At 48.3% G+C, this 26518-nt stretch overlaps 1 protein-coding gene across 2 annotated transcripts; it reads left to right on the top strand.

Moving 5' to 3' along the window:
• MARK4 (microtubule affinity regulating kinase 4) lies at nucleotides 1–25487 on the top strand. Of its 2 annotated transcripts, XM_066581531.1 has the most exons (18): nucleotides 1–450; nucleotides 1156–1353; nucleotides 1443–1496; nucleotides 12837–12885; nucleotides 12962–13027; nucleotides 13181–13251; nucleotides 15726–15782; nucleotides 15872–16108; nucleotides 16796–16915; nucleotides 17006–17105; nucleotides 17458–17567; nucleotides 17654–17804; nucleotides 18066–18280; nucleotides 18661–18764; nucleotides 18846–19082; nucleotides 19869–19948; nucleotides 22597–22641; nucleotides 22819–23017. In XM_066581531.1, exons 1-18 carry the CDS (start codon nucleotides 409–411, stop codon nucleotides 22881–22883), a joined length of 2001 nt encoding a protein of 666 aa, XP_066437628.1. In that variant the 5' UTR covers nucleotides 1–408; the 3' UTR covers nucleotides 22884–23017. The 2 variants fall into 2 exon arrangements, with proteins under 2 accessions (XP_066437628.1, XP_066437627.1); XM_066581530.1 differs by lacking the exon at nucleotides 19869–19948 and having other exon boundaries at nucleotides 22819–25487.
• The last annotated feature ends 1031 nt before the right edge of the window (nucleotides 25488–26518 follow it).

The raw sequence follows: 26518 nt of genomic DNA, 5'->3' as shown, positions 1-26518 counted from the left end.
CCCGCCCAGAGAGACAGCTGCCAGGGCACGATGGAGAGACAGCTAGAGACAGCCAGGGACTGAATGTCCAGGTGGGAGAGCTCAGGCCTCAGGGACATCCCCTGACAAAGAGTGGAAGAGACTGCAAGGCCAGAGTCGGGGAGACGGCGGATGATGGGGAGAGCTTCCTGCTGCTGATTGAAGGCCACCCCCATCTTCCTCATCCTCCTTCGTTTTACCCTCACCCCCATCCTGCTCATCCTCACCCCATCCTCGTCTCCTTCTCCCCATCCTGCTCATCCTCCCCTCCATCCTCCTCCCGGCCCCCACTGGAGTGCAGAGGAATGCTGTGAGGGCGCTGGGTAGACCACCACAGGGGAGCAGGATGTCTCATTGACCCTGGCTGGAGCTGTCTCTTCTGGCCTGAACATGTCTCGTGCTTCCACCGGCAGCGAGAGGATAAATGACACGGTGAGTGATCTCGCCCCGGGGTAACGGCTCATTCATGTTCTCTCCTGGCTTCTGGGGTGTCACATTTGCGGGTGTCGTGCTTTTTCTCTGCACCTTCTCCTCCTGACGATTATTTGACACATTTGCGCCGGTGCGGTGGGAGTGATCCATCGATGCTGCCGGTTGGTCTGGCTCATGTTTGGGCTTCTGAACGTGAGTCTGTATTTTTTAATGCAGGTGATATAGGTGCCTGTTTCTTTAATTAGGGCGGGGGGCTTGTTTCACAAGGGGTGGTGTGTATATACATATATTGCACCATATTACAGTGTTGTGGAATAGGTTGGCGTTATATAAATAACAAATATCCCGCTAGCAGCTCCGTGGGCCGTAGGAAGGCCCAGAAGGACCTCGATGGAGGCCTCGCCATCACCTGGTCAGTAGGCTGTCGTATCGCTATGGGTTGTGTCACTGGACCGAAAGTGGCGGCGCCTCCATTGTATGCGGTCTTATTTACCAGAACTTGCCAATTCAATGAACATTTTGTGAGGGGGAGGCTGAGTTAATTAATAAGCAGCGGAGAAGGATCTTGCTTGGGCTGGCGCCGTTGTTAGAGCGATCGGAAGAAAATAATTTGTGAACGGAAGTTTTAATTCAGCATCTTATTTATAGCGCCTCCATTCATCCGTAGTGATACACAACCCATTCTGCTTTCTTTATTTCTTCCAGACTGGCTCTGCCCGCTCAGAGAAAGGCTCGACCACCTCTTCCTCCTCCTCCTCTTGGCCGGCCCGCCCTCCAGGAGCTCGGTCCCGGAGCTCCGCCCCCGATGAGCCTCATGTCGGTAACTACAGGCTCCTGAGGACCATTGGCAAGGGCAACTTTGCTAAAGTAAAGCTGGGGAGACATGTCCTGACCGGAAGAGAGGTGAGAATGCTGACATGTGCAGCTGTCTACATGCGTGTTTAGTGCGTCATGTGAACACAGTTCTTCCATCTTCTTCCTCTCGCTTTCAGGTCGCTATAAAGATCATTGATAAAACTCAGCTGAACCCAAGCAGCCTCCAGAAGGTGAGACATGTGTTCTCGGAGTGTAAGGGGCTCGAGCTCTGCGGTTCTGTTTGGGGGGGATCTGTGGTACAGGGGCGGCGCTCACCCCCACTGCCATGTAGAGTTAATATACTAGAAGGGCCGCTACACAGAGTGAAGGATTGTGGAAAACTTAGCCGCTGGCATCGATCACGAGCAGAGAGAGGCAGAGTGTTGTCCATTGTTAACCAACTGGAGCCCAGCACAGTTTAGAGGATGAAGGCTGCGCTATGATTGGCTATTATTCTTGACACCTCCTCAGACCCCGCCCATGAGGTGCTTCAGTGTGTTTAATGATGGTGATGAGGAGATTCATCTGGGCCTACTGACGAATCACATACTGACCACCCCTTGTGGTGTTTATATCCAGAAGAGCATGTTGGGAGTTGCAGTAAAGCAGCTGATTACAGCATTGTGGTGAATTGATGCATGGCGGCGCGCTTCGTGCTGGGATCTGACAGCAGGTCATGTGACAGTACTTATAACGATTTTCTGCATGCAGTGGCAGTTCATCCTTAGCAATTGCCTAGTGTAAAAGGTCCTTAAACGAGCTTAATCAATTTTCTGTATCGTCTATCGGCGCTCATTATGGCCAATTTATAGCCGATGTAAAAAGACCCTGTTTATCGTACAAGCTTATCCATTATGGTGTGAGCCTTGTGGTAAGGAGCCCTGCCATCACCACGCATCTCGGGATGGTGCAGAGGCGGCGGAGAGTCTCTGCCCTCAGTGCTGAGGTTGATCTCTGCAGCGGTGGGCACCACAGTACAGGTTATTGCTGCTTTCTCTCACGTAGTCTATGTGCCAGTGACCAGGTGGGTGAGGTGCCTGGTAAAAGACTCTGTTCAGACCATGGTTGAAGGATACAAGGTAAACTGCCACCTTTTGTTGGTGGTATACTGCTGCAGCTGAACACATACTGTGGAGACGCTCACCCGTATGTTCATGCCTATAATGGACACCGACTCTTGTGATTCTGAAAAGAGTATAGAAGTCCATACAGGATACATCTGCCCATAGAAGTATATAGATGCTGTACGGAATATTCTGCCCCATAGAAGTCTATAGATCATGTATAGGATACATCTCCCCAATAGATACAGTACGGGATACTTCTGCCCCATAGAAGTATATAGATACTGTACAACTTATGTCTGCTTTATAATAGCCTACACAGACTGTACGGGACACGTGTGCCCCACAGCAGCCGGTAGAGACTGTATGGGACACGTTTGACCTTCAGATACTGTATGGGATATGTCTGCCTCATAGTTGATACAGACTGTATGGGATTCATGTGCCTCATAGGAGTCTATAGATACTGTACAGGATACATCTGCCTCATAGAAGCCTATATAATGCTTGTAAAAGTATTCCCCACCCCCCTCTGGTATTTTTCCTGTTTTATTGCATTACAACCTGGAATTAAAATGGATTTTGATTCAGAGGCTAACCACACAGGCATATTTTGCCTCTGTTTTACGTACGGAACACAGAAGTGTGTCCCAGCCTGACCGTGGGTCATCTGACCCCCCAACTCTGAGTATACAATCCTATGATGTTCTGAGTTCGGGTCAGGAGACCTGCGGTCAGGCTGGGAAACCCTTCCATATCCTGTAAATAAAACATAGGCAAAATATGGCTGTGTTGTTAGTACCTTAGATATTACGTAATGTGCTGACAACATCGTCCATATTGTTACAGAGGCAGAAGAAAATGCCGAAAAAAATCTGAAAATTAGTGCGTGTATATGTATTTACCCACTTTTCTGTCTAGGACACCCCTAAAGTGCATAGTCAAAGTGTCACATGATTTGTCATGTGATGTCAGTATAAATACACCATTCTGTAACATAAAGATAAAGGAACAAATAGGTCAGACACAAAGTTGTGAAGTATAGATCACGGACCTCCCACAGATCACCATTATCCCAATATGGAGGGAGAAGGAGCGACCAAAACTCACCGACCGGGCAAGAAAGACACCAACCGGGACTATGAGAAGGCGGAAGGATTCGTAAATGAGGCGGTGTACTATGCTGTTTATGCAGCTCGCATTCACTTCAGTGGGAGTTATAGAGGAAGTATAAGGCTGCCTCCTTGGCTGTTTCCGTACCACCTGGCGAGGCTGTCGAGAAATTGTGGGTGTTTCCCATCTCCGCCATGGAATACTTAGAAGGGAATACCCCTTTAACCCCTCCGCGCTGCAGGGGATAAATGTATGCCTTGGGCGGGAAGCAGTTCCTGCAAATGGGCTTAAATTTACGCCCTATGGATGGCATGGGCTCAGAGCTGGCTGTGACTGACAGTAGGCCTTCCGCTGCAATAGGGAGGGCGCGCCCTCTGTGATGTCGTCAGTCCTCTGCCATGGTCTGTGATCACTACCAATACAGAAAATACATTGCAGTACAGAACTACTGCAGTGTATTCCACTAGGCAACGCGATTTTTTTTTTTTGTCCAAGAAAAGTTTATTTCTTCCTGGTAGCTAATTGTAAAATATAATGGAAAATAACTTTCATTGTTTAAAAAAAAAAAAAAAAAAAGGTTGCTTTTGTCGTCAGGACATCAATAATTAAAAATATATGATTTTGAATGTTCCAAGGACATACAGAGTGAGTAAATAAATTACAATCATGAGCCAAAGTCATTATACAATGCTGAGTATGTCCATACAGCTCAAAATTAATGAAAATGTCTGGCTCTTTTCGATTGACGATTGTGTACTTGGTCACTTTCACGTACGTACCCCCAGATGTAGTCGCGCATTGTATTCTCGTTGTATTGTCCGTGATAGCGACGCTCAAACTGCTGCATATTGTGGTGGAACCTTTCTCCTTGCTCCTCGGAGAATGCTCCCATGTTCTGCTTGAATGTATGTAGATGAGAATCCAGGATATGAGCCCTGAGCGACATCCTGCAGCCCATAGCGGGGTATTACTTCACTGTTGTTTCCACCAACTCCACATAGTTGTCTGCTTTGTGATTTCCCAAGAACCCCTGAACCACGGCAGCAAAACTGTTCCCAGCTGCTTTCTGTACTTCTCTGAGCAGGTCAGGAAATGTTGGACATTCTATGATGCGCTTGATTTGTAGTCCCACACAGTAGCCAGCTTTTACCTTGACCTCAGTTGGCTTCAGGAAGAAGTTATAGTGGATGTTTCATTGCTGTAGATTCTTTATCTAGAGTTGTGACAAACTGTTTCATAAGCCTGAGTTTTATGTGAAGAGGTGGCACCAGAATCATCTTAGGATCTACTAGGGGTTTCCACTTGACATCGTTTGGTCCGACAGTGAAGTCAATATGTTCAGGCCAGTCTCATCGATGGTAGTGGTCAGTTTTGGCTCTGCTACCCCAAAGACAAAGCTAGCAAGGAAACTTTGTGAAACCACCTTGAAGACCCATTAGAAAAACAACCATCTTGAAGTCTCCAATTACCTCCCATCCATACCGATCGTACTTCAGAACTTGCAACAGGAATGTGACACTACTGTATGGATGGAAGATGATTTCCATTGTGGAGCAGAACTGCATTCAGGCTCTTGGAAGAACTGTTGATGAAAAGGCACCAATCCTGTGCGTTACAAGTTATCCCAATTTGACTGAATAGACTTGTCATGTCTTGGCAGTAACAAGGTCCATCTTGAAGAGCGAAGAAGGTAGAAAACATTTGATGAAGTTTTCTTTGACGTGTAACTTGCACGCTTTCATCCAGCAAGTTCCACTGTTTCAACCTGGATGTCAGAATTTCTGCTTTAGCTTTTGTAAGACTAAGATCTCTTGCCAAATTATTGCCATCCTTCTAGTTTGGGTAGTATGGTCTTCCATCATCTTCGCCGGCACGGAAAGGATCAGTTACATATTCACTGTCTGAGCGGATGTTTTCTGAACACATATGCATGCTATGGGAAGATCAGACCAATGTGGTACCGGGGTCATAGACGAAGGAATGTTTGGACACGTCGCAGAAACTGCATTTTTTTCCACTTCGACGTTTGAAGGGGTCTACCATGCAGAAATAGCAGTTGGTGGAAGGATCAGTTGTCTCCCACCAAATTCTTGGTATTGCAAACTTCATGGCTTTATTTTCGCCTCTGAACCAACTTTCAAGAGTTTTCTTGTATTTATTGCAGCTGAAGTGAGGTGCCCATGACTTATCTTGATCACCCATATACATCCCAAAATATCATTGGCATCATGGGGGGATGGAGAACTGGTCAGGAGAGAAGGAAAGATGGCTGACAGTAAGTATAAGGCGATTCTGGAGGGAACCTGCGTGATGTGCCAGACATGTGAGACTGGAACGGTGGATCACCTACCAGCAAGATGGGGACCCTAAGCATAAGGCTAAAGCTTCACTGGAGGGAATAAGGGGAACATGGAAATGTCTTGGAATGGCCGCAATCGAACTGAGAATCTGTGACCTGATTTGAAATTGGCCACAACACAATTGTCTAACCGGAAGCAGTTTTTAGTAATTTTGCCTTCAGGAATAAGCAAAAATCCCCTATTATATGTACTAATAGGGACCCAAAGAGAAAAGAGGGCTCCACAAAGTATTGACTACAGGGGTGAATACTTACACACATTAAAATTGTGTCAGTACAAAATATTATTCACCTTCAAAGTGGACTATGTGTTGTGTAAATCAGATGGTGCACCCCCCAAAAATCTGCTATAATTCCACGAAACACTGCAGCAAAACAGGGAAAAAAAACAAGGGGGTGAATAATTTTTGAACACTTTTGCAAGGTACTATAGATATTATGCAGAATACATCTACCGCATAGAAGCAAACAGATACTGTACAGGATATGTCTGTCTCATACAAACCTATAAATACTGTATGGGATACGCCTGCTCCATAGAAGCCTATAGCTGCTGTATGGGATACGCCTTCTGTATAGGTGCTGTACACGATACGCTTGCCCCATAGAAGCCTGAAGGTGCCTCACGGGATACGCCTGATCCATAGAGGCCTGAAGGTGCCTCACGGGATGCGCCTGATCCATAGAGGCCTGAAGGTGCCTCACGGGATGCGCCTGATCCATAGAAGCCTGTAGGTGCCTCACGGGATGCGCCTGATCCATAGAAGCCTGTAGGTGCCTCACGGGATGCGCCTGATCCATAGAAGCCTGTAGGTGCCTCACGGGATGCGCCTGATCCATAGAAGCCTGTAGGTGCCTCACGGGATGCGCCTGATCCATAGAAGCCTGTAGGTGCCTCACGGGATGCGCCTGATCCATAGAAGCCTGTAGGTGCCTCACGGGATGCGCCTGATCCATAGAAGCCTGTAGGTGCCTCACGGGATGCGCCTGATCCATAGCAGCCTGTAGGTGCCTCACGGGATGCGCCTGATCCATAGCAGCCTGTAGGTGCCTCACGGGATGCGCCTGATCCATAGCAGCCTGTAGGTGCCTCACGGGATGCGCCTGATCCATAGCAGCCTGTAGGTGCCTCACGGGATGCGCCTGATCCATAGCAGCCTGTAGGTGCCTCACGGGATGCGCCTGATCCATAGCAGCCTGTAGGTGCCTCACGGGATGCGCCTGATCCATAGCAGCCTGTAGGTGCCTCACGGGATGCGCCTGATCCATAGCAGCCTGTAGGTGCCTCACGGGATGCGCCTGATCCATAGCAGCCTGTAGGTGCCTCACGGGATGCGCCTGATCCATAGCAGCCTGTAGGTGCCTCACGGGATGCGCCTGATCCATAGCAGCCTGTAGGTGCCTCACGGGATGCGCCTGATCCATAGCAGCCTGTAGGTGCCTCACGGGATGCGCCTGATCCATAGATGCAGTATGCGATCCTTCCTTGCAGAGCTTTTTTCTTTTCCAGCAGTATTTGTTGGTCTAGCATTGACCCCAAGTAGCTTTACCTTTAAAGAACAAGTATACTGAAGAGCAGAGTCCCCCACCAGGATGTGGCTCTCGAGGCCCTTGCATGCTGGCACATAATGTTATTCACTTGTGGCATCAGGGGTCCTCAAATTAGTAGGACTGGTGCATGGGATCAGCCCGTCCCATCACTGTCCAGCGGGAATGTCTGAGAGAAGACTCCATCCACAATCTGTTCTACTCTTGTAAATGGGGCTGACACAGATATCCCATAGAGCAGAGCTAATGCTGAGAGGGTCTAGCCTACACCTCTGCCTACTTCCAGCTCCAGCCTGTGTTATGCTTGGACTTTTTGTTGACTCTGAGCACAACACTTGAGTTGATCGCCTTCCATGTAAATGGTGTGATTTACCAGCAAGGTGACAAGATACATGACCGGTGGTCCAGGGATCACGAAATCCGCACTCCGACCACTATATGAATCAGAGTGTCGACTACTGCTGCCACAGTTATGTCCCGCTAGTCCTCATCAGCAACCGCTACATTTCTCTGCTAGTGAACAACGTCTTCCAAACTTTACTACTTGCAGGTAGATGATGGCGTCTGGCTTGTTGCGTAGATGGTAGATAGGTGATTGTTGGAGGTTGGTTGTGGAGCTAGGGACAGGTAAGTGATGGAGGTTGCTTGGTGGTGTAGATGTGGAGGTGTTGGTTGCATAGATGGGGAAGGTACAATATTATGCAAAAGCTTTAGGCAGGTGTGTAAAAAGGTACAAAGAAAGAATGCTTTCAAAAATAGAAGTGTTAGGCTGACTGTCCACGGGCGTAGCTGCGAGAGCTGCCGTGGGAGAATGCTAGGTTCATCCTGGAAAATTGCGGTGACTTATCAGTAATGATAGGTTCATCATGTAAAATTGCAACACGCTGCAATAATTTTTTTTTTTTTTGGAAATGGCAGCTTTTTTTTTTCTTTTCCCGCTCGTGTACATTGGGCTGCGCTTTCCATAGTTGTCCTATAGAAAGCGTTCATTACGTTACCAACGTGCAGATTATCGCTGCGGGTAAGGCAGTGAAATATCGCCCGTGGACGGGAGGCCCAATAGTTTATTTTTGTCAAATAACAGAATGCAAAGTGAATAAAGGAGAAATCCTATCAATATCTGGGGTAAGTGACCTTTACCTTCACACCAGCATCAGTTCCTCTGGGTAAACTTGTACACAGTCAAGGGTTTTGTAGGATTATAGTCAGGTGTATGATTAAACAATTATAGAAAAGGTGATCATTGTCACCCATCTGGTATATGTAGGATTAAATACAGTCATTAAATGAAGCACAAACGGCTGTGTAGGAGGCTTAAAATTGGGTGAGGAACAGCCAAACTCTGTCACAGATGTGAGGCTGTGGAAGACAGTTTCATATCATGGGTCAGACACGATGCACTGAGCACAGCAACAAGGCACAAGATAGCTATACGGTATCAGTAAGGTCTCGCCCAGGCAAAGATCACAAAGCAGACCGAGGTTTCAGGATGTGCTGCTTAAGATCTTTGAAAAGGCACAAATTAGTAACGTTGAGGAGTGTAGATGTGGTGGTTGGCCATGGAAACCTAGTGCAGCAGATGAAAGACACTTCATGCTTGCTTCTCTTTCAAAATTGGAAGATGTCCAGCAGTGCCATCAGCTCAGAACTGGCAGAAACCAGTGGGACCCAGGTATACCCATCTACCGTTCTGAGAAGTCTGGCCAGAAGTTGTCAGGCCAAAGAATTGTGCCCAAAAAGCTAACGTAGAAAATAGGCTATGAAAATATAAGAACTGGGGGAGGCAGAAATAAATGGCAGCAGGTGCTCAGGGGGTCACAGTATGAAATATTTGGCTGCAAGAGAAGGCAGTTTGTTTAGTGAAGGGCTGGAGAGCGGTACAATAATGAGTGTCTGCAGGTAGCAGTGAAACGTGGTGGAGAGCGGTACAGTAAGGAGTGCCTGCAGGTAGCAGTGAAACATGGTGGAGAGCGGTACAGTAATGAATGTTTGCAGGTAGCAGTGAAAAATGGTGGAGGCTCCTTACAAGTTTAGGGTTGCATTTCAGCAAATTGAGTTGTGGATTTGGTGAGGTTTAATGGTGTGCTTAATGCTGAAAATGTACAGGCAGATACTTTACCCATCATGCAATACCATCTGGGAGGAATTTGATTGGCTCCAAATTTACTCTGCAGCAGGACTGTGACCCCAAAATTTCAGACAATGTTATTAAGAACTATCAGCCATGTTTCCCCGATAATAAGCCCCACCCTGATTTTCCTTGAGTGGGGGCTTGTAATATAAGTCCTGCCCTGAAAATAAGCCCTATCTACACTACATGTAACCCCTCCCCGACCCCCCACCCCCCCAAAAAATGAATAAATAATAATACTCAGCAGCCAGCGTTCGTGTCCCTCGCGCTGGTGTCAGTCGCTGCTGTGGGCTTCCATGTACTCCTGCACGCCAACAGAGCAGTTCTTCCTGGTAGCGGGGCCTGACTACCCCGCCTCCAGCAAGCTAATGCTCTGATTGGTTAATCGAGCGCCACATCAGCCAATGAGAGCCGGCGCTCGATTAATCACGGCCATTCAAGATTCAATGAGGTGATGATATGTCCCCAGTGATCTCACATTATTCAGTCTGTCTGGGATTGCTTGAAGAGAAGGATTGGAGCGAGCCGACATCTACAGAAGATTTGTGGTTAGTTCCCAAAGATGTCTGGAACAACCTTTTTTGCGGAGTTCCTTCAAAAACTTTGTGCAAGTGTCCCTAGAAGAACTGATGCTGCTGTGAAGGTGAAGGGCGTCACACCAAATACTGATATGATTACAAAGTGACTAAACAAAAAAGAAATGTATTTTGTTATTTGACAAAAATTAAACTATTAACTCTTATATTTTTTTGAAAGCATTCCTACTGCGCAGCATTTTTTTCTACACCTGCCTAAAACTTTTGCACAGTACTGTAAGTGACGGAGGTTGGTTGGTGGTGTAGATGGGGCAGGTAGGTGGTATACTGGGGGCTGGAAGACCCGTTCCATCTCTCTGTTCTCTAGAGATTTGTGGACTGTTTTCTTTGTGCGTCTCTTTTCAGCCTCGGACACCATGTGCTTTATTGAACACCAGTTGTAACTATCTGGGGCACCATCCGGGATTTTACTCCAAGAGGATATTTAGGTCAAGGTCTTGTGCTCTGCTGCAGCGATCAGAGGAGTCTGCTGGACCTCATAACATGCGAGTCCTGTCATATTATGTTACATCACTAGGCGAAGTGACCCTTTCAGCCCCTTAAAATTAAATATAATTTAGAATTAACCATCAGGAACTCGGTACAAATTAACTCTGAGGAACCCACAGCCCAGACCTTCTCCTGTGGGACTGGTTGGGTGATATTTCTCATACATTATGCTCCGTGTCATGTACTCATCACATAGCAGCGGGATGGCCACATAAGGCCCACAGAGCCCGTTGGCGTTGCATCTGTAGAGATAGGTTCATAAAAAGACTCTAGAGGTGATGCTTGTATGTGGGGGATTATTAGTATAGGGGGCACAAAGAACAGTACTACTACTGATGGACAATTTGTACTGTGAAAGAGCACAGAAGACGCAGCAGTCATCTTGTGGGGGTATAAAGGGGATAATACTGTGTGTGGGGGCACAGCAGAGGTACTATTACTGTGGGGCATAGAGATGAGCGAGCATGCTCGTTTAAGGCTGCTACTCGATCGAGTAGCGGTCTTATCGAGTAACTGTGTACTCGCCCGAGCAGCATGGGGGGGGGGGGGGGGGAGAGAGAGATCCTGTGTGTGCGTGCGTGCGCGTGTGTGTGTGTGTGTTGTTTTTTTTGCTCAGTTGTAGGAACTTGTTTCTTGGACTTTGTGCCCCTGATCTTTTAAGATCCTAGGAACGCCGTGCTGCATCAATCGGTCACTTATGAGACCCAGCCATGTAGCTGAAAGTTATAAACCAGCTGCAGCAGGAGGGGCTGGACAAGCTGAAGTTTTGCACCAGGGTCCATGAAATTTTAGCTACGCCCATGAAAAAATATGACACTGAACAGTCCTTATGACGCTCGCATCTATAGAACATCGCCGATAGTACAAATGGAAATGTTAAATAGTAAAATAATAGGAAAAATATTAACTGTTAATGTATAAATTGCCACAGCCAATGATGAGATTACAAAACCTCATTCATAGAATTTACTCCAGGGATTGCTATCTTTAAAAGGAGGTCATGTGATCATACATGGACCAATTATAGACTGACTCCAAATTGATATTGAAAACTGTTGGAATTATTTGCTCATGAATACAGTCACATGACAGCATGCTGACCAATGAGGAACCTGGTAAAGACCAAGCTGAGTCCAGGCTTACTTTCAAAGCTCCTCAAGATTAAAGAGGTTCTCCCAAGAATCAGATTACCCTCTATACAACTGCTGGGACCCCCACTGATGCTGAGTAGAGGGGCTCAATTTCATCCAAGAAAGAGTGGAGTAGCAGCTACACATGCGTTCTGCCGCTGTTTTCGTGACGCTGCTGGAGATAACTACAGGGTCGGCTCCAGGAATCGGGTCACCCTTGGGGGTCGGCTCCAGGAATCGGGTCGCCCTTGGGGTCGGCTCCAGGACCGGTCATCCATGGAGATGGTGGGGGTTCGGCTCCAGGACTGGTCATCATTGGGGGTGGTCGTGGGGGGTCGCAAGGATTCTCGCCTGCGTTAGGCTGCAGCTTTTTCTTGGGGCCCGGTGATTACTTGTGAATTCTTTCTTTTTTGTATAATTTGGCCTAAAACCGTTTTTAAAGGAAACTCTGACAACTCCAGTTCCCCATAAGACTTCTCACCTGTATCGAGATGTCTCCCCAGTATCCTGTCTGATGTCATTGCTGTTTCTTCTATGATGGGTGATGTCACTTCCTGCTACTGTGTCATATGATGACACTACTGTCTCTTGTATGATACGTAATGTCACTGCATCTCCTGTATCATGTCTGATGTCACTGCTATCTTTGCTTGATGTGTAATCACATTGCCATCTCTTGTCTGATGGATGTTGTCACTGATACCACTGCCACATCTTGTGTGATGTCATTGTGTCTGAATCATGATGTCATTGCTGCCTCTTGTATGATGTGTGATGTCACTCCCATCTTCTGTATCTTGTCTAACGCTAGCAGCACCCATTAGTTTCTGAGTAATATCATACCAGCCGGGTGTCCAAGCTGTTACATAACAAACAAGGGTGACAACCGCTTGCCTGTATAGCCCTGTGTGCTCTGCTGTTGTCGCCGATTGTTATGAGAGACCGAGTATGTAGGGTGTGGTTGCTTATGAGAACATTTATGTTGGGTCAGATGACTTATATTGTGAGAGATCATGTGTGTACAGTCCGGTCTTTTTATATTAGGTCATATATCTGCTTTCTGTGTAATTGCCCTTCTCTCTATCGCTTGTGTCCTTACAGCTTTTCCGTGAAGTTCGAATCATGAAGGGCCTGAACCACCCGAACATTGGTGAGTGAAGGAGCTGATGAGGCATGGCCTTCAGCCCCCTCTTATTGCTGCTGCTTATTCTCCCATCTCTTTATAGTGAAGCTCTTTGAGGTGATTGAGACAGAGAAGACTCTCTACCTGGTCATGGAGTACGCCAGTGGAGGTATGGAGCCTCTGCCCTCCTCGTCCTTTTGTTCATCTCCTCCCCCCCCCTCTCCGCCCCCCCCCCCCCCCCCCACACACACACACACACACACACACACACACACTCCCTCCCCTCCTTATCCATTGTGTAATTGTGTTCCTCTTCCCACAGGTGAAGTGTTTGATTACCTGGTATCTCACGGTCGGATGAAGGAGAAGGAAGCGCGTGCCAAATTTCGTCAGGTAAGCAGGTGCCCCAACCCCCCCTTCCCCTGATTCTGTATGATGCCGCCTCTCATCACCTATGTTTACACTGATGTGCCAGAAGTCCTGGGATAGCTATATGTAAATTGATGATGAAGTGGCGTTATCTCCAGGTACGGCTTGGGAACCACTATACCTGTATAAAGGTGTGAGGTGTTATCTTGTGAGTGAAATTGAACACGGGCCAGCGCTCATGGCGAGGCAACATGAATTATCGGAACGAGGCATAATAGTTGGCACCAGACGGATGGGGTGTTCCATTTCCTATGTTGTGCGGGCAATTAACATTCCTCGATCCACAGTGTCATGTGCACCGTGGATACATCATAGAAGGCATTACCACCCACAATGGCTGCTAATATGGCGCAGACCCCATGAAGCCACGGACCCCAATTGTCAACAAGGCGTTGTTTAGGCTGGTTGTGACTCCATACTGGTATTGGGTGCTTTCTCATGACATGGCATGGGTTGGGTTCACTCGTCTGCCTAGACACATCATGGACCGATGCCCAGTACGTTTCACTGCTTGGTGACCATTTTGCAGCCCTTCATGGACTTTGTGTACCCCACAATGATGGGATTTTCCAGCAGGATAAAGCACCATGTCATCAGGTCCAAGTTGCCTAGGAATTGGTTGGAGGAGCATTCTGGATAGCTCCTAGAAATGGTGCGTCCTGAACCTTCACCCGCCATGAGCCAAATCGGGCATTTATGGGATGTGGTGGAGAGGTCGATTCACCCCTGAGATCCTGCACCTATAAGTGTCTTCTGTCCACTTGTGGAAATGATGCCATGTCAAGTTCCTGCATTTCGGGCTAGAGGGGACCCTACACAATATTAGTTCTTGTCCCATGACTTTTGGCATGTCAGTATATATGTCTCCTTCATGTGACATTTGCTCAGACTCCACACATCTGATGCCATTGGTGGCGTTCTGCCGCTCCTCTCCAGCAATGAGTGAAATTGGCACTTTGAATCCTTCGTATACCAGCCTATATTGAGCTCTTGTGCTTATTTTGATTGGGGGTTTCAGTAAAAGAAGAAAGTTTAAAGTCTTATCTTATAGAACCAGCCCGTATTCAGATCGAAGCCGCTTATGACCGCTGTGCCGCTTCTCACGCCTCCAGCAAATAGCTGATTTTTCCAAGGGAAATTGCTGCTATGGTGGCTATTTATGTGAGTGGCGGTCCACGTAATTTCAATAGTAATACCTGTTTGCTTGTGAGCAGCTCTTAACTCTGGTTTATATAGGGGGTCCAGAACAGGCTCTCCCCCTGTTGCATTATCCGTCAGGACATCGAAAGAGGTTGTCTTCATAAGATGATTTCTTTAAGGGCGTTTCCTGTCCGTTTTTTTTGTTATTTGCCATTTATTTTTGGGGTCTTGTTAAAAGTGCCTTATGACTGCGATTTATGGGGCCGGGAGGCGCATATATGGTGTCACACCCACAATTACTGAAGCAAAGCAATTCAAGCAAATTTCCCTCTTCCCTGGTCCTTCCAAGTCACGCCCAACCAGACCCTGTGACACCTGTCTACTTTCCTCCCCTTTTAGTATAGCTCCGTGCCTCTAGGTGAACACTTAAGTGTGGGGTAAGGGCTGAATTTTGAAACGTGGAGGGCGCTTCATCTCGTACCCTTTGTCCACATTGGGATTGCTTCCATCTCTGGCACAGTGGCTTCACTCCTGGATGCCCCCCAGCCCCCATCCCCCCCAGGTGTGCGTAGCATAATTTCCTCTTCCTCGCTTGTGTCTTACTGTTGCTATAGTATGGAGGAGCTGTAATGTGCTGCACGCCACCATAGATAGAACTACCACCCCCATAATCCTGCAGACAGTCCCTTCTTCAGAGACCCATACCCCAGCAATCAGCTGACAGTTGTGGGTGAGGCTTCTAGAGCTCCCTGCGCTCAGCCTCGTCCATATGTTTTCCATACAGTGGCACTTGGGGTCTGTTTACACCAAATGATTTTTCGTTTGAACGAGCGAACGATGTCGGAGTTCGCTCGGGCAGATCCATCGTTGGCTCGTTCAAAAGAGAAATCGCTCAGTCATTCATGTTCACTGTGCAAATGAATGACCATGACTAAATTATCTCTATTTAAACCAAACGATTAGTGCCTGCATAAAATGAACAATGAATGAAAAGCAAACGATTTATCATTAATCACGCGATCATTCACTTTAACTTTTTTTTTTTTTGAAAGACGATCATTCCATGTAGAAGGACCTTTAGTGTTACATGCCAGCCGCTCAAATGACCGTAGACCATGTAGTACATCTGCTAGTCCTGGAGCTAATGAAGTTATTGCAAGCTACAGCACTGACTTCCATAGCGCTCATGTGGCATTGCTCTGCCCGGGCTGCAGTGTCATCTGGGAGTCTGGTGGTGGCTTCTATAACTAATCTCAGCCTAACTAGTAATGGTGACCATGTGTTCCTTTTTCCTGCAGATTGTATCCGCCGTCCACTACTGTCACCAGAAGAACATTGTCCACCGGGATCTCAAGGTGAGAAGGTTTTCCAGTCCGTTCCACCGCTGACTGCCTCCATTCTGTTGTACTATGCCCCTCTGGTCCCATCCCACTTGTTCTTTTAGGCTGAGAACCTCCTGCTCGATGCCGAGGCCAATATTAAGATTGCAGACTTTGGGTTCAGTAATGAATTTACTCCTGGGGGAAAACTGGACACGTTCTGTGGTAGCCCCCCCTATGCCGCACCTGAATTATTCCAGGGCAAGAGGTACAATGGTCCTGAGGTGGATGTATGGAGCTTGGGAGTGATCCTGTACACGCTGGTCAGTGGGTCCCTGCCATTTGATGGACAGAACCTCAAGGTAAGGGCACATCATCCCTGGGAGACTCTAGTGTCTCAGTAGCATCTTATCTCTTGGGGTGTGGTCCCTGGCATGCCGCTCGCCGCTTTCCTTGGACGGCTCTTGGACGCTGCTTGTTGGGCTCCGTAAGGCCGATGCTGTTGGCACATTGTTAGTGTCTGCAGGGGCGGCTCTTGGCATGCTGCTTGTCAATCTCTATGGGTGTGGCTAATGGCATATTGCTCTTCAGTTTCCGTTGGGGCAGCTCTTGGCACACTGTTCATTGGTCTCCATGGAGCAGCTCTTGGCACACTGCTCATTAGACCCAGTGGGGGCGAATCTTTGCAAGATGCTCATTGGTCTACACAGAGGGTGGGTCTTAGCAAGCAGTTCGAGGGTCTCTCTGGGAGGCAGCTTTTGGCATGCTTGTTAATCACTATGAGGGCGGTTGTTGGCACACATCTCATCAGTCTTTATGGGGGCAGGTCTTAGCACGCTGCTCCTCGATTTCTATGGGGGTGGCTCTTGGCATGCATCTCAGCGGTCTCTGCAGGGGGTGTCTTTTAGCATGCTGCTCATCAATCTCTATGGGAGCGCTTCTTGGCACGCAGCTCATCTGTCTCCATGGAGGGCGGCTCTTGGCATGCTGCTTGTTGGTCTCCTAGAACGTTGATGGGACTGTCATTTCTTTCATCCTTTTCTTTGCAGGAGCTGAGGGAACGCGTCCTTCGTGGTAAATACAGAGTCCCGTTCTACATGAGCACAGACTGTGAGAGCGTCCTACGCAGGTTTCTGGTGCTGAACCCCACCAAGCGCTGCACCCTAGAGGTGACCATTCAAATGCCGCCTCTCACCACAATCCTGTCCTTGTTGAAATCTCAATGTTCTGACTTTTTTAATGCTTTTTTTTTTTCTTAGCAAATCATGAATGATAAATGGATGAATATTGGGTTTGATAGCGATGATCTGAAGCCATACAAGGAGCCAGAGGAAGATCATGCTGATCCTAAACGCATTGGTGAGGGCCAAAGCACCCCGATACTGTCCTTGTCCACTTATAATCTGTCCAGGAGCATGATGGTGCCGAAACAGTCCTCCCATTATCTTTTGTTCTTGTTCCGACCACAGAACTGGTCAGTGTCGGCGTAGTGATGTCATCATTGCTTCAAATACTTGATGGGGATATAAGGTGCTCTCTGTTATTTCTGCCCATGAGTGAAGACCCCCAGAACCCTGAGCCACAGGTCCTTGTGTGGGTGGGCACTTAGGTTGGATTGCCTGACAGAGAAATAGTCTCTAGGGTCTAGAAGTGTCAAGAACCTTTCATGAAAGTCGGAGGAAACTTTCAGCATGTCTCTTGTCTTCCTCAGAGGTCATGCTGGAGATGGGATACTCCAGGGAGGAGATTAAAGATGCATTAAACTCTAATAAGTACAACGAAGTTATGGCCACTTACCTGCTGCTGGGACGGAAAGCTGAGGTGAGACCAGATGCAGGCACCATGTTGTCGTTACCTGCCAATCCCAGGTGAGATGAGGCTGACCTGTCCCTTTCTGTGTCCCACAGAATGAAGGCGGGGAGTCTCGCTCAGACAGCACACTCTCCCTTTCTCGGAGTCGAGTCACCTCAGATGTCACCAATGGTGCCACCAAGTCGTCATCAACCCATAGTAAGAACCAGCGAGGGTATCAGAGGCAGAGGAGGCATAGCGACTTCTGTGAGTACCCCACCAAGATCCATAAACCTGGGACACCTGACACTTGTGACCCCATGGGAATGACACTCATGTACAGGACAATGACACGCTGACTTGTGGAGGACAGGATAAAGACATGCTGACACTAGGGGGTATAAGATAATGACACTTGGGGGACAGGATGACACGCTGACAGTTGGGCACACAGGATGATGACAGATGACATATGCCATGTTTGGTGGGAGGAGTGTTTCCTGTGATAATGTAATTTCTTCTCCACAGGTGGTCCTGCACCCACTCCCTCTCAAGCCAAGCGCAGTCCTCCTGGGGCGGTTGATGATGGTACAGTTGGGGAGCGTCTTGCCCCCAGGAGGGGTAGTGGATCTGTGGGTGGGGGTAGCAGGCCTCCCCCTCCCTCCAGCCCTATGGTTAGCCATGCTCACAACCCGAACAAGTCGGAAATTCCAGAGTCACGCAAAGAGGCCCCGCCCACAACGGTAAGCAGCTGACTGTTTTCTTATTATTATGACTGATGGAGGAGGGAAGTCAGATGTGGGGCTGTTACCCCATGTTGCGCTGGTACCCATTGGTGTCAGAGAAGGACCCAGTCACCTCTGGGTATGAGATCTGCACCCCAGTAACCAGTACTCATGCATGGAACTGAGTTGGTCTTCTCCTTAAAGAGGAAGTATCACGAGAAAATGGCATTCACTCTCATTGAGGCATGGTGCTTGTGATGGTTTTCTACAATGTATCAGTGCATAATCCAGGTTAGAGAGGAATGCCTTGCCTGGTTACACTGTAACAAGTCCTCAACTGTGAGAAGGTTCTTAGCCTCTAGGGTTGCACTGTATGTTGATTTCTCTCTCTATGGCAGATGAACACTCCTCCGGGTGTGATGGGCCGCAGGAACACGTATGTTTGCACAGATCGCCACGCTTCAGAGCGCCATTCCCTGCTCCATAATGGAAAGGAGAACAGGTAGGTAGCGGACTGGCAGAACCGGAGCAGATGGCACAGCTCCTTCTGACCACCCCTTTCTCTTTCCCTCTCCTCACTCAGCTCCACACCCTCTCGCCCACCTGCACCGTCTCCCTCAACGCAGAGCATTGCAGAGCGGAGCTGCCTCTCCCGAGGATCCAATGTCCGCAGCACTTTTCATGGCGGCCATGTCCGAGATCGGCGGGGTCAGAATCCACCTCCCAGTTCTCCCACGCATCCTCAAGAGGGGCTAAACCAGAGCCGATCCCGAGCCACCTCCAACCTGTTCAGTAAGCTGACCTCCAAACTGACCCGCAGGTAAGTGACAATATGGAGGAGCCTAGGAGACTCCCGGATCTGACCAAATGGGTGATGTGACAGTGTAGTAATGCTCATCCAGCTTTGAGGGCACAGCACGATGGGAGTGTTATCCGGGACCATTCTTAGTAGCCAGCAGTCCCAGCAATTACAATGTAGCCTTTAAATCAGTCACCCTGCAGACCAGAAATTTGTGAACCACCCCCTCCCCCCCACTTCTCCCGCCCTGAGTTGGCTGATTATGGTGGAGAAGGTGCAGCTAGCTACACATATCAGAGAAATATAGTATTATAGGATGGCTGTTCACATTAATGATCTGTAATGCCAACACAAGGTCCAGTCTTACTGACTCTCCGTTCTGGTTCATAGCAGGGAATACCGAGTGGTGGACCCCTCCTTTATGAGGTTCATATGCCCTAATAGGCCATATGAACAGGTGTTCAGCTCTTGGCACAACTCCTTAAGTGCTATCTCATCCTGTGCATATATCATCACACCTTCCTTATATTCGGGGGGTGTAATCCTGTGATCAGGTCATTCTGTGATTTCTGTTCTCGGGATCACTCATATCTTCCAAAAATGGTGCAGATTCTACCCAGGGTGTGTAAACTTTGCTTGTACACACTGCAACCAGTTGCACTGGGTGCTCTGTATCTGCAGGTGGGTGATGCAGGGACTGTAGTGCTTATTGCTCCCCTTTCTGCCTTCCTTCTTTCCCGTCTTCTCACGTTTTTTCTCCCCTCTTTCCCGTCTTTCTCCCCTTTCTCTCTCTGGCTTCCTCTCCAGGGTCGCTCTTGACCCCTCTAAGAGACAGGCGTCTCACCGCTGTGTGTCTGGAGTGTCTCTTCCTCAGGACAGCAAGATCAGTAAGTGTCTCTTTCTGTCCTCCTAATAAACGGCATCCGTGGGGCGAGTCTTCTGTTTGGGCGCCGTTGTCCTGCAGCTGTCTGGAAAGGATCACTAGAACTCTCAGCAATTTGGACATCAGACAGCTTTGTATAACTGGGTGTTGGGGTGGGTGTGAGGACTTTTGCTCTATGCCTAGTATTCAGAGAGCTAGGGAAGAGGCTGCATGTGGTCGGAGCCCTACGTATGGGTTGCACTGCAAGGACATCACCAGTCCACTATGACCCTGTGAGAGGCAAGGAACAGACCTGCGACCATTTATCTGCAAACACAAAGGGGATGGCCAGCTGATACTGATGTCCAGTCTTGGGGTCAGTGCTTCAGTCTGGTACTTGCTGGTCTTAGTGATGTCCAGTCTTGTGGTTAGTACTCTGATCTGGTATTTCTGATGTCTGGTCTTGAGGTCAGTGCTCCAGGCACTAGTATTAGTGATGGACGATCTTATCGTTAGTTTTCTGGTCTGGTATTAGTGATGTCTGGGCTTCCGATGAGTGCTCTAGTTAGGTACTCACCAGTATTAGTGATGTCCAGTCTTTGGGTCTTGTTTCCTGATTTCTTCTATTTTTCGTATTCGGCACACTTTGTGATTTCCAATCTTTATTTTAATAATTTGGATGATTTGTTTTTGTGCTGCTCTCCCTCTGTTTGCGTTGCTCATAAGATGGTTAGTCGATAAGTGTCATTCTCTGTCTCCATGGATATTAGAAGTTATGCAGGTCCTGAAGCAGCAAAGCATCTCTGCACCATCCCATCGCCACCTCTTCCACTTTCCTGTGCCATCCCATTGCCACCTCTTCCACTTTCCTTCGCCATGCCATCGCCACCTCTTCCACTTTCCTGCGCCGTGCCATCGCCACCTCTTCCACTTTCCTGCGCCGTGCCATCGCCACCTCTTCCACTTTCCTGCGCCGTGCCATCGCCACCTCTTCCACTTTCCTGCGCCGTGCCATCGCCACCTCTTCCACTTTCCTGCGCCGTGCCATCGCCACCTCTTCCACTTTCCTGCGCCGTGCCATCGCCACCTCTTCCACTTTCCTGCGCCGTGCCATCGCCACCTCTTCCACTTTCCTGCGCCGTGCCATCGCCACCTCTTCCACTTTCCTGCGCCGTGCCATCGCCACCTCTTCCACTTTCCTGCGCCGTGCCATCGCCACCTCTTCCACTTTCCTGCGCCGTGCCATCGCCACCTCTTTCACTTTCCTGCGCCATGCCATCGCCACCTCATCTCACTAGCACGGGTCCACCACTTTCTTGTACCTTTAAATGTGCACCACCTCTCCACAAATCATACCTCCCTGCATCATCACACTTTCACTTCCACTATTTTCCTGGACCATCTCTCCTCTAGCAGCTCTACTCATCTCACACCTCCTCCTACTATCTCACCTCCTTCACTATCATTGTTCCATCACTTTCCTATGTCATTACAGTGCCACCACTACTGCGTCTCCGCATCATCACCTGCCTGCATCATTTTGACCCCACCTCCCGTGTCATCACACGAACGCCACCTCTCCACACTGTCACTGGGCTTTGATTGTTGATTAGGGAGGTTTTGGTGAATACGAGTCGAGATTGTTGGTTTCTCCTTGGTTAGTAGTGATTTTCACCAACATGGATATCAATGTGGGTGATGTCTCTTGTGATCGTCACTATAACTTAGGGGACAATTACTTTTTCACACGTGCCAGTTGGTGTTGATAATTCTTTAGAAATCTTACATTTGTTCAGAAATGGAAAAAAAAATGTTTCATGGCCATAAAATAATAGATGATGGTATGTAGACCGATTTAGGTGTGGTGGATGACGATATGTAGACCGGTCAGACTTGGTGGATAATGATGATGTGTAGATCGGTCAGGTCTGTTAGATAATGATGGTGTTATGGCCAGTCAGGTGCAATGGATGATGACATGTAGACCATTCGGGTGTGGTGGATGATGACAGGGTGTAGAACAGTGAGGTGTGGTGGATGACAATATGTAGATCAGTCGGGTGCGGCGGATGATGACGGTGTGTAGACCGGTCAAGTATTGTGGATGACAATGATGTAGCGACCAGTCAGTTGTGGTGCAGGATAATATGTAGAGCAGTGTGGTGGTGTGTGATTGATAATGATGGTGGTGAGTAGATTGGTCAAGTCTGGTAGATGATGGTGCTGTTACCAGTCTTGTGTGGCGCAGGCTGAGGTCTGTAGACCAGTCGGGTGCAGTGGATGATAATATGTAGACCAGTCAGGTGTGGTGAATGATGATGGTGTAGTGATCATACAGGTCCCGTGGATGGTCATGGTGTGTAGACCAGTCAGGTGCCATGGATGATGGCTGTGTAGTGACTGGTCAGGTGTGGCGGATGATGGTGTATATAAGATAGCACTCCTCATTATTGTGCGGACCTCTCGGTGAGTTTATTGTACCCTGACCTCTACTAAATATCTGCTGTCCAGTGGGGCTCCTACAGTCACCTTGGCAATGCCCATATGCTAGTCCTGAGAACATTATCCCACAGGAGTATATATGGGCCGGCATGTGAGAGAAAAGATCATTCACATAATTCTTTGGGCATCTCATGCTTCACCTTCATGCTAACAGTTGCCTATTATTTTCAGGGTCACAGACGAATCTGAGAGAGTCCGGAGACCTGAGGTCACAAGGTCAGTGCTGTGTCCTTTATTATATCTTGTGTATAGTCAGGAGATGAGTGTCGGCCTCCACCATTAAGCAGAGTTGGCAGTTGGGTCTTATCCATTGTTACTGGTGGGGAAGACATTTCACAATCCTCTTTACTTCCTTCCTCTCACTTCTCTCTCTCTCTCTCTTTCTTTCTGCAGTAGCTATATACCTTGGTATAAAGCGTCGACCCACTCCGGCCTGCTCGGACCTCCCGGGGATGTGACGAAATCCACCCGGCGCCCCCCCTTGAAATCGCCAGCCCCCTTGACTGCTCCCAGTGAATCTTACCCAGTGGGAAGACCTCGGCCCTTACCAGGCAAGCTCCGCCCACTTGTCACCGTTGGGACGCTGGGACTTTAAGAAGGGGATATATACGTTCTGTGGAAATCCATTAGGATGCTGCTGTAGCTTTTTAAAGCTGGAACAAGCCCCATCGGGGGTCCACCATGCCTAGTCTTGGGCAGCCACACCCTCCTTTACCGTTGGGATGCTGTGCCTTTTAAGATGGACGCCTCCTGGTCTGGATTGCCACACCTATAGGGATTCGTCTGAGGAGCTGTGGTAGAAAAGGGAGGATCACGTCCACTCCACCCATAAGACGCCCCTTTTGGATGTGCCATGCCCACTTGTGTACTGTGAGAGCCGTGACATCACAGGGGGAGGGGCGTTAATTTTTACTTGGGGTTCTGCGCAGCGAGGACGAAATAAGATGCTGGATCTCACACCTTCCGATATTAACCGTGTCCTTCCTGACTGGCTCATGTCCTGAAATTATTCCCCCATCTCTGAAAATGGACATTATATTAGCTCCTCCCCCAACATATGTGCTATGTTAATGAGTTTTCCATGATGCCCTGACACATCACAGGCCCCGTGCTCTGTCATGACGTACACCCCATGTATTAGCGAGTCTGCTTCCTCCAGGTGTGTATCTTATAAAGCTCCCTCACCTCCTGATGAATCAGAAGCCCCTCCCCTTGCGCTGCCGCTCTCACGCATAGGTTTACTAGTCATCTGAGAGGGTCTGTGTATATGTATATAATATATATGTGCAGGTCACCCAGATTCCTGGACTTTTTCAAGACGGGAGGGGGGGGAGGAGTCCTTTGGTTGCTGCCTAACTTTATAGCCTATCACTCTTCATGACACCCAGTGTTGTGCCCCCACTTGCAAAACCCAGCAGTGAAAAACTCACCCGATGATACCTCACCAACATAATCCCTGCAACAAGACCCCCAGCAACATCTAAATCCCATAAATTATACTGCAACCTCATCATAATTGCTACCAGCTTCTGGCACCATCTAGACTCCCCACCACCCGATACTGCTGCACTGCAACGTCAACATCACTGCAAACTGTCCTCTGCACCATCGAGACATCACACCCAATACTGCTGCACTGCATCATCATCGCTGGAACCACCTAACTCCACACCCAATACTACTGCATTGCATATTCTTAATCCCTGCGACAAGGCCCACCGCCACATCTAAACCCCATAAACTATACTGCACCCTCATCATAACTAGAGTCGGTCCCATGGAACCACCTGAATCAAAACCCAATACTACTGTATGTACCACTATCATCACTGCATCTAGTCTAGTGGACCCACTTAACTCCACGCCAAGTACTGGTGCAGTGCACCCTTGTTACCACTGCAGCTAGTCCTCAGCGCCATCTGAACCCCACTTCACCAATACTGCTGCACTGCACCCTCATCATCATTGCGTCAAATTCCCTGCCACCATCTAAATTCCACGCCACCCGATATTGTTACACTGCACCATCATCATTACTGCAACCAGTTCCTGGCACCATCGAAACCATACCCCACCCGATACTACTGCACTGTAGCATAGTCATCCCTGTTACCGGTACCATCTAAACCATATTATACCCAATATTGTTGCATTCCACCCTCATCATCATTACTGCAACCAGTTCCTGGCACCATCTAAACCATACCCCACCCAACACTACTGCACTGTAGCATCATCATCCCTGCAACCAGTTCTCGGCACCATCTAAACCCTACTACACCCAAAACTGTTATATTCCACTCTCATCATCAATACTGCAACCAGTTCTCGGCACCATCTAAACTATACCCGACCCGATACTACTGCACTGCACCATCCTCATCCCTGCACCCAGTTCCTGGCACCATCTAAACCCCACTACACCCAATACTGTCACATTGCACCCTCATCATTGCAACCAGTCCTCGGCACCATCTAAAACCTATAAAATAAACTGCACCCTAATCATAACTGCAACCAGTTCCCTTCACTATCTAAACCGCACCTGATACTGCTGCACTGCACCGTCAACATCACTGCAACAAGTCCCCTTGGCACTATCTAAATCTGACAAATGTTACTGCTACACTTTACAATCCCCGGCAGGATGTACACCCCACACTGGATACTGTTGCACCGCACCCTCCTCATCGCTGCGATGTGTCATCGACTACAGTAATGTGCCGCCTCGGAGCCGCTGTAAATATTTCTTCTGGGAATCTGCACGATAATGTTCTTGTCAGCTCCTTCCTTCCTCGGGGAGATGGCTGGATCATAACCTGCGGGCACCTGGCACCTTCTCAATGTCATGCAATGATGAGGGTAGCGGTCCTAAATTACTACAGTGTTCAGGGCTCCTGGAACTCCGCCCATTCCCCCCACAGTGCCGAGTGTAAAAGGCAGAGCGCAGGCGGTGTCATGTACCCAGCACAGACGCTAGTAGTGTAGAATGTCAGCAGTGAACCCCCCTCCCTGACAATGTACCCCCAAACTATTTATTAAAATCACCCTATGAAACCCGATTATGTTGTGTCTTTATTTTACAAGTGACAACAGGATATGTGAGAACAGCGGAATGTGGGGTGTACGGACTGTGGAGGGTGTAAGGGTTGGGTGTGAGGTCCATAGTACAATCCTCAGCTCTGCATGTACCAACATACAGGTATAGCACACCCCCTACCTGTAGAATCGGGCTCAGACTGCCCCCAAGGGGAGCAGGTGAATCCTCAGGTTGGCCCCTACCAATCATTTTGCAGCTTCTTACTGCTGCCTGAGACCCGCTGCTGCGTGAGCAGCGACCCTTGATTTGGAGATCTAAGAGGGACCCTAGTTCAAGTCAAAATCCAGGCAACACCTGTTAATGAAAAAGTATGTACCCCTTCTCCTACTAGATAATGAAAATAAGTTGATTTTCTAAATCCTGTCATCCCTCCCTCCTCCATGTTGAACTGTAACTCCCAGTATGCCCTGACAGCTGCAGACCTTCAGGACCTGCTGGGAGTTGTAGCTTTTTCTACAGATTGGATATGACAGGGAAGCTTGTTAAGGATAAGTTCACACATAGAGGCCACAATACTGCACAAAAATTTGCTCTGTGTGATTTCGCTGCAAATTGATACAGTTTTCACTTTAGTTATTAATGACTGCACGGTTTTGCAAGTAAATCCATTGTTTTGTCTGCAAATCCGTACAGCCCATAATAATCAACTTTGAAAAGTGCATGTCAGTGTAGTTATCGATCAGGATGTGGCTGCAACATATGCGCCTACCCTACACAGGATAATGCCCACCTTCTACACTCCCCGATTATCTCAGTAGTTACTGGGCTACATGCAAGCGCAGCCAGCATTGAAGCATATAGAGAATGCGGTGGCCAGACATTTGTGCATGTAACTGTATAGGGGCCATCAAAATGAATTTTACTTGTGAGCTCTAGGCATCCCAGTTCAACACTCTGTATAATGCACCATCACAGTGGTATAACTGGTACTCTCATACACACCACTTCCTGCTTGCACTCTCGTACTTGCCACCTTCTGTCTTTACCCGCATA

This window comes from Eleutherodactylus coqui, chromosome 10 (assembly GCF_035609145.1).
Source record: "Eleutherodactylus coqui strain aEleCoq1 chromosome 10, aEleCoq1.hap1, whole genome shotgun sequence".
Classification (NCBI taxonomy): Eukaryota; Metazoa; Chordata; class Amphibia; order Anura; family Eleutherodactylidae; genus Eleutherodactylus; species Eleutherodactylus coqui.
Note: the sequence above shows the minus strand (reverse complement) of the source record. Positions and strands in the feature narration are given on the sequence as shown.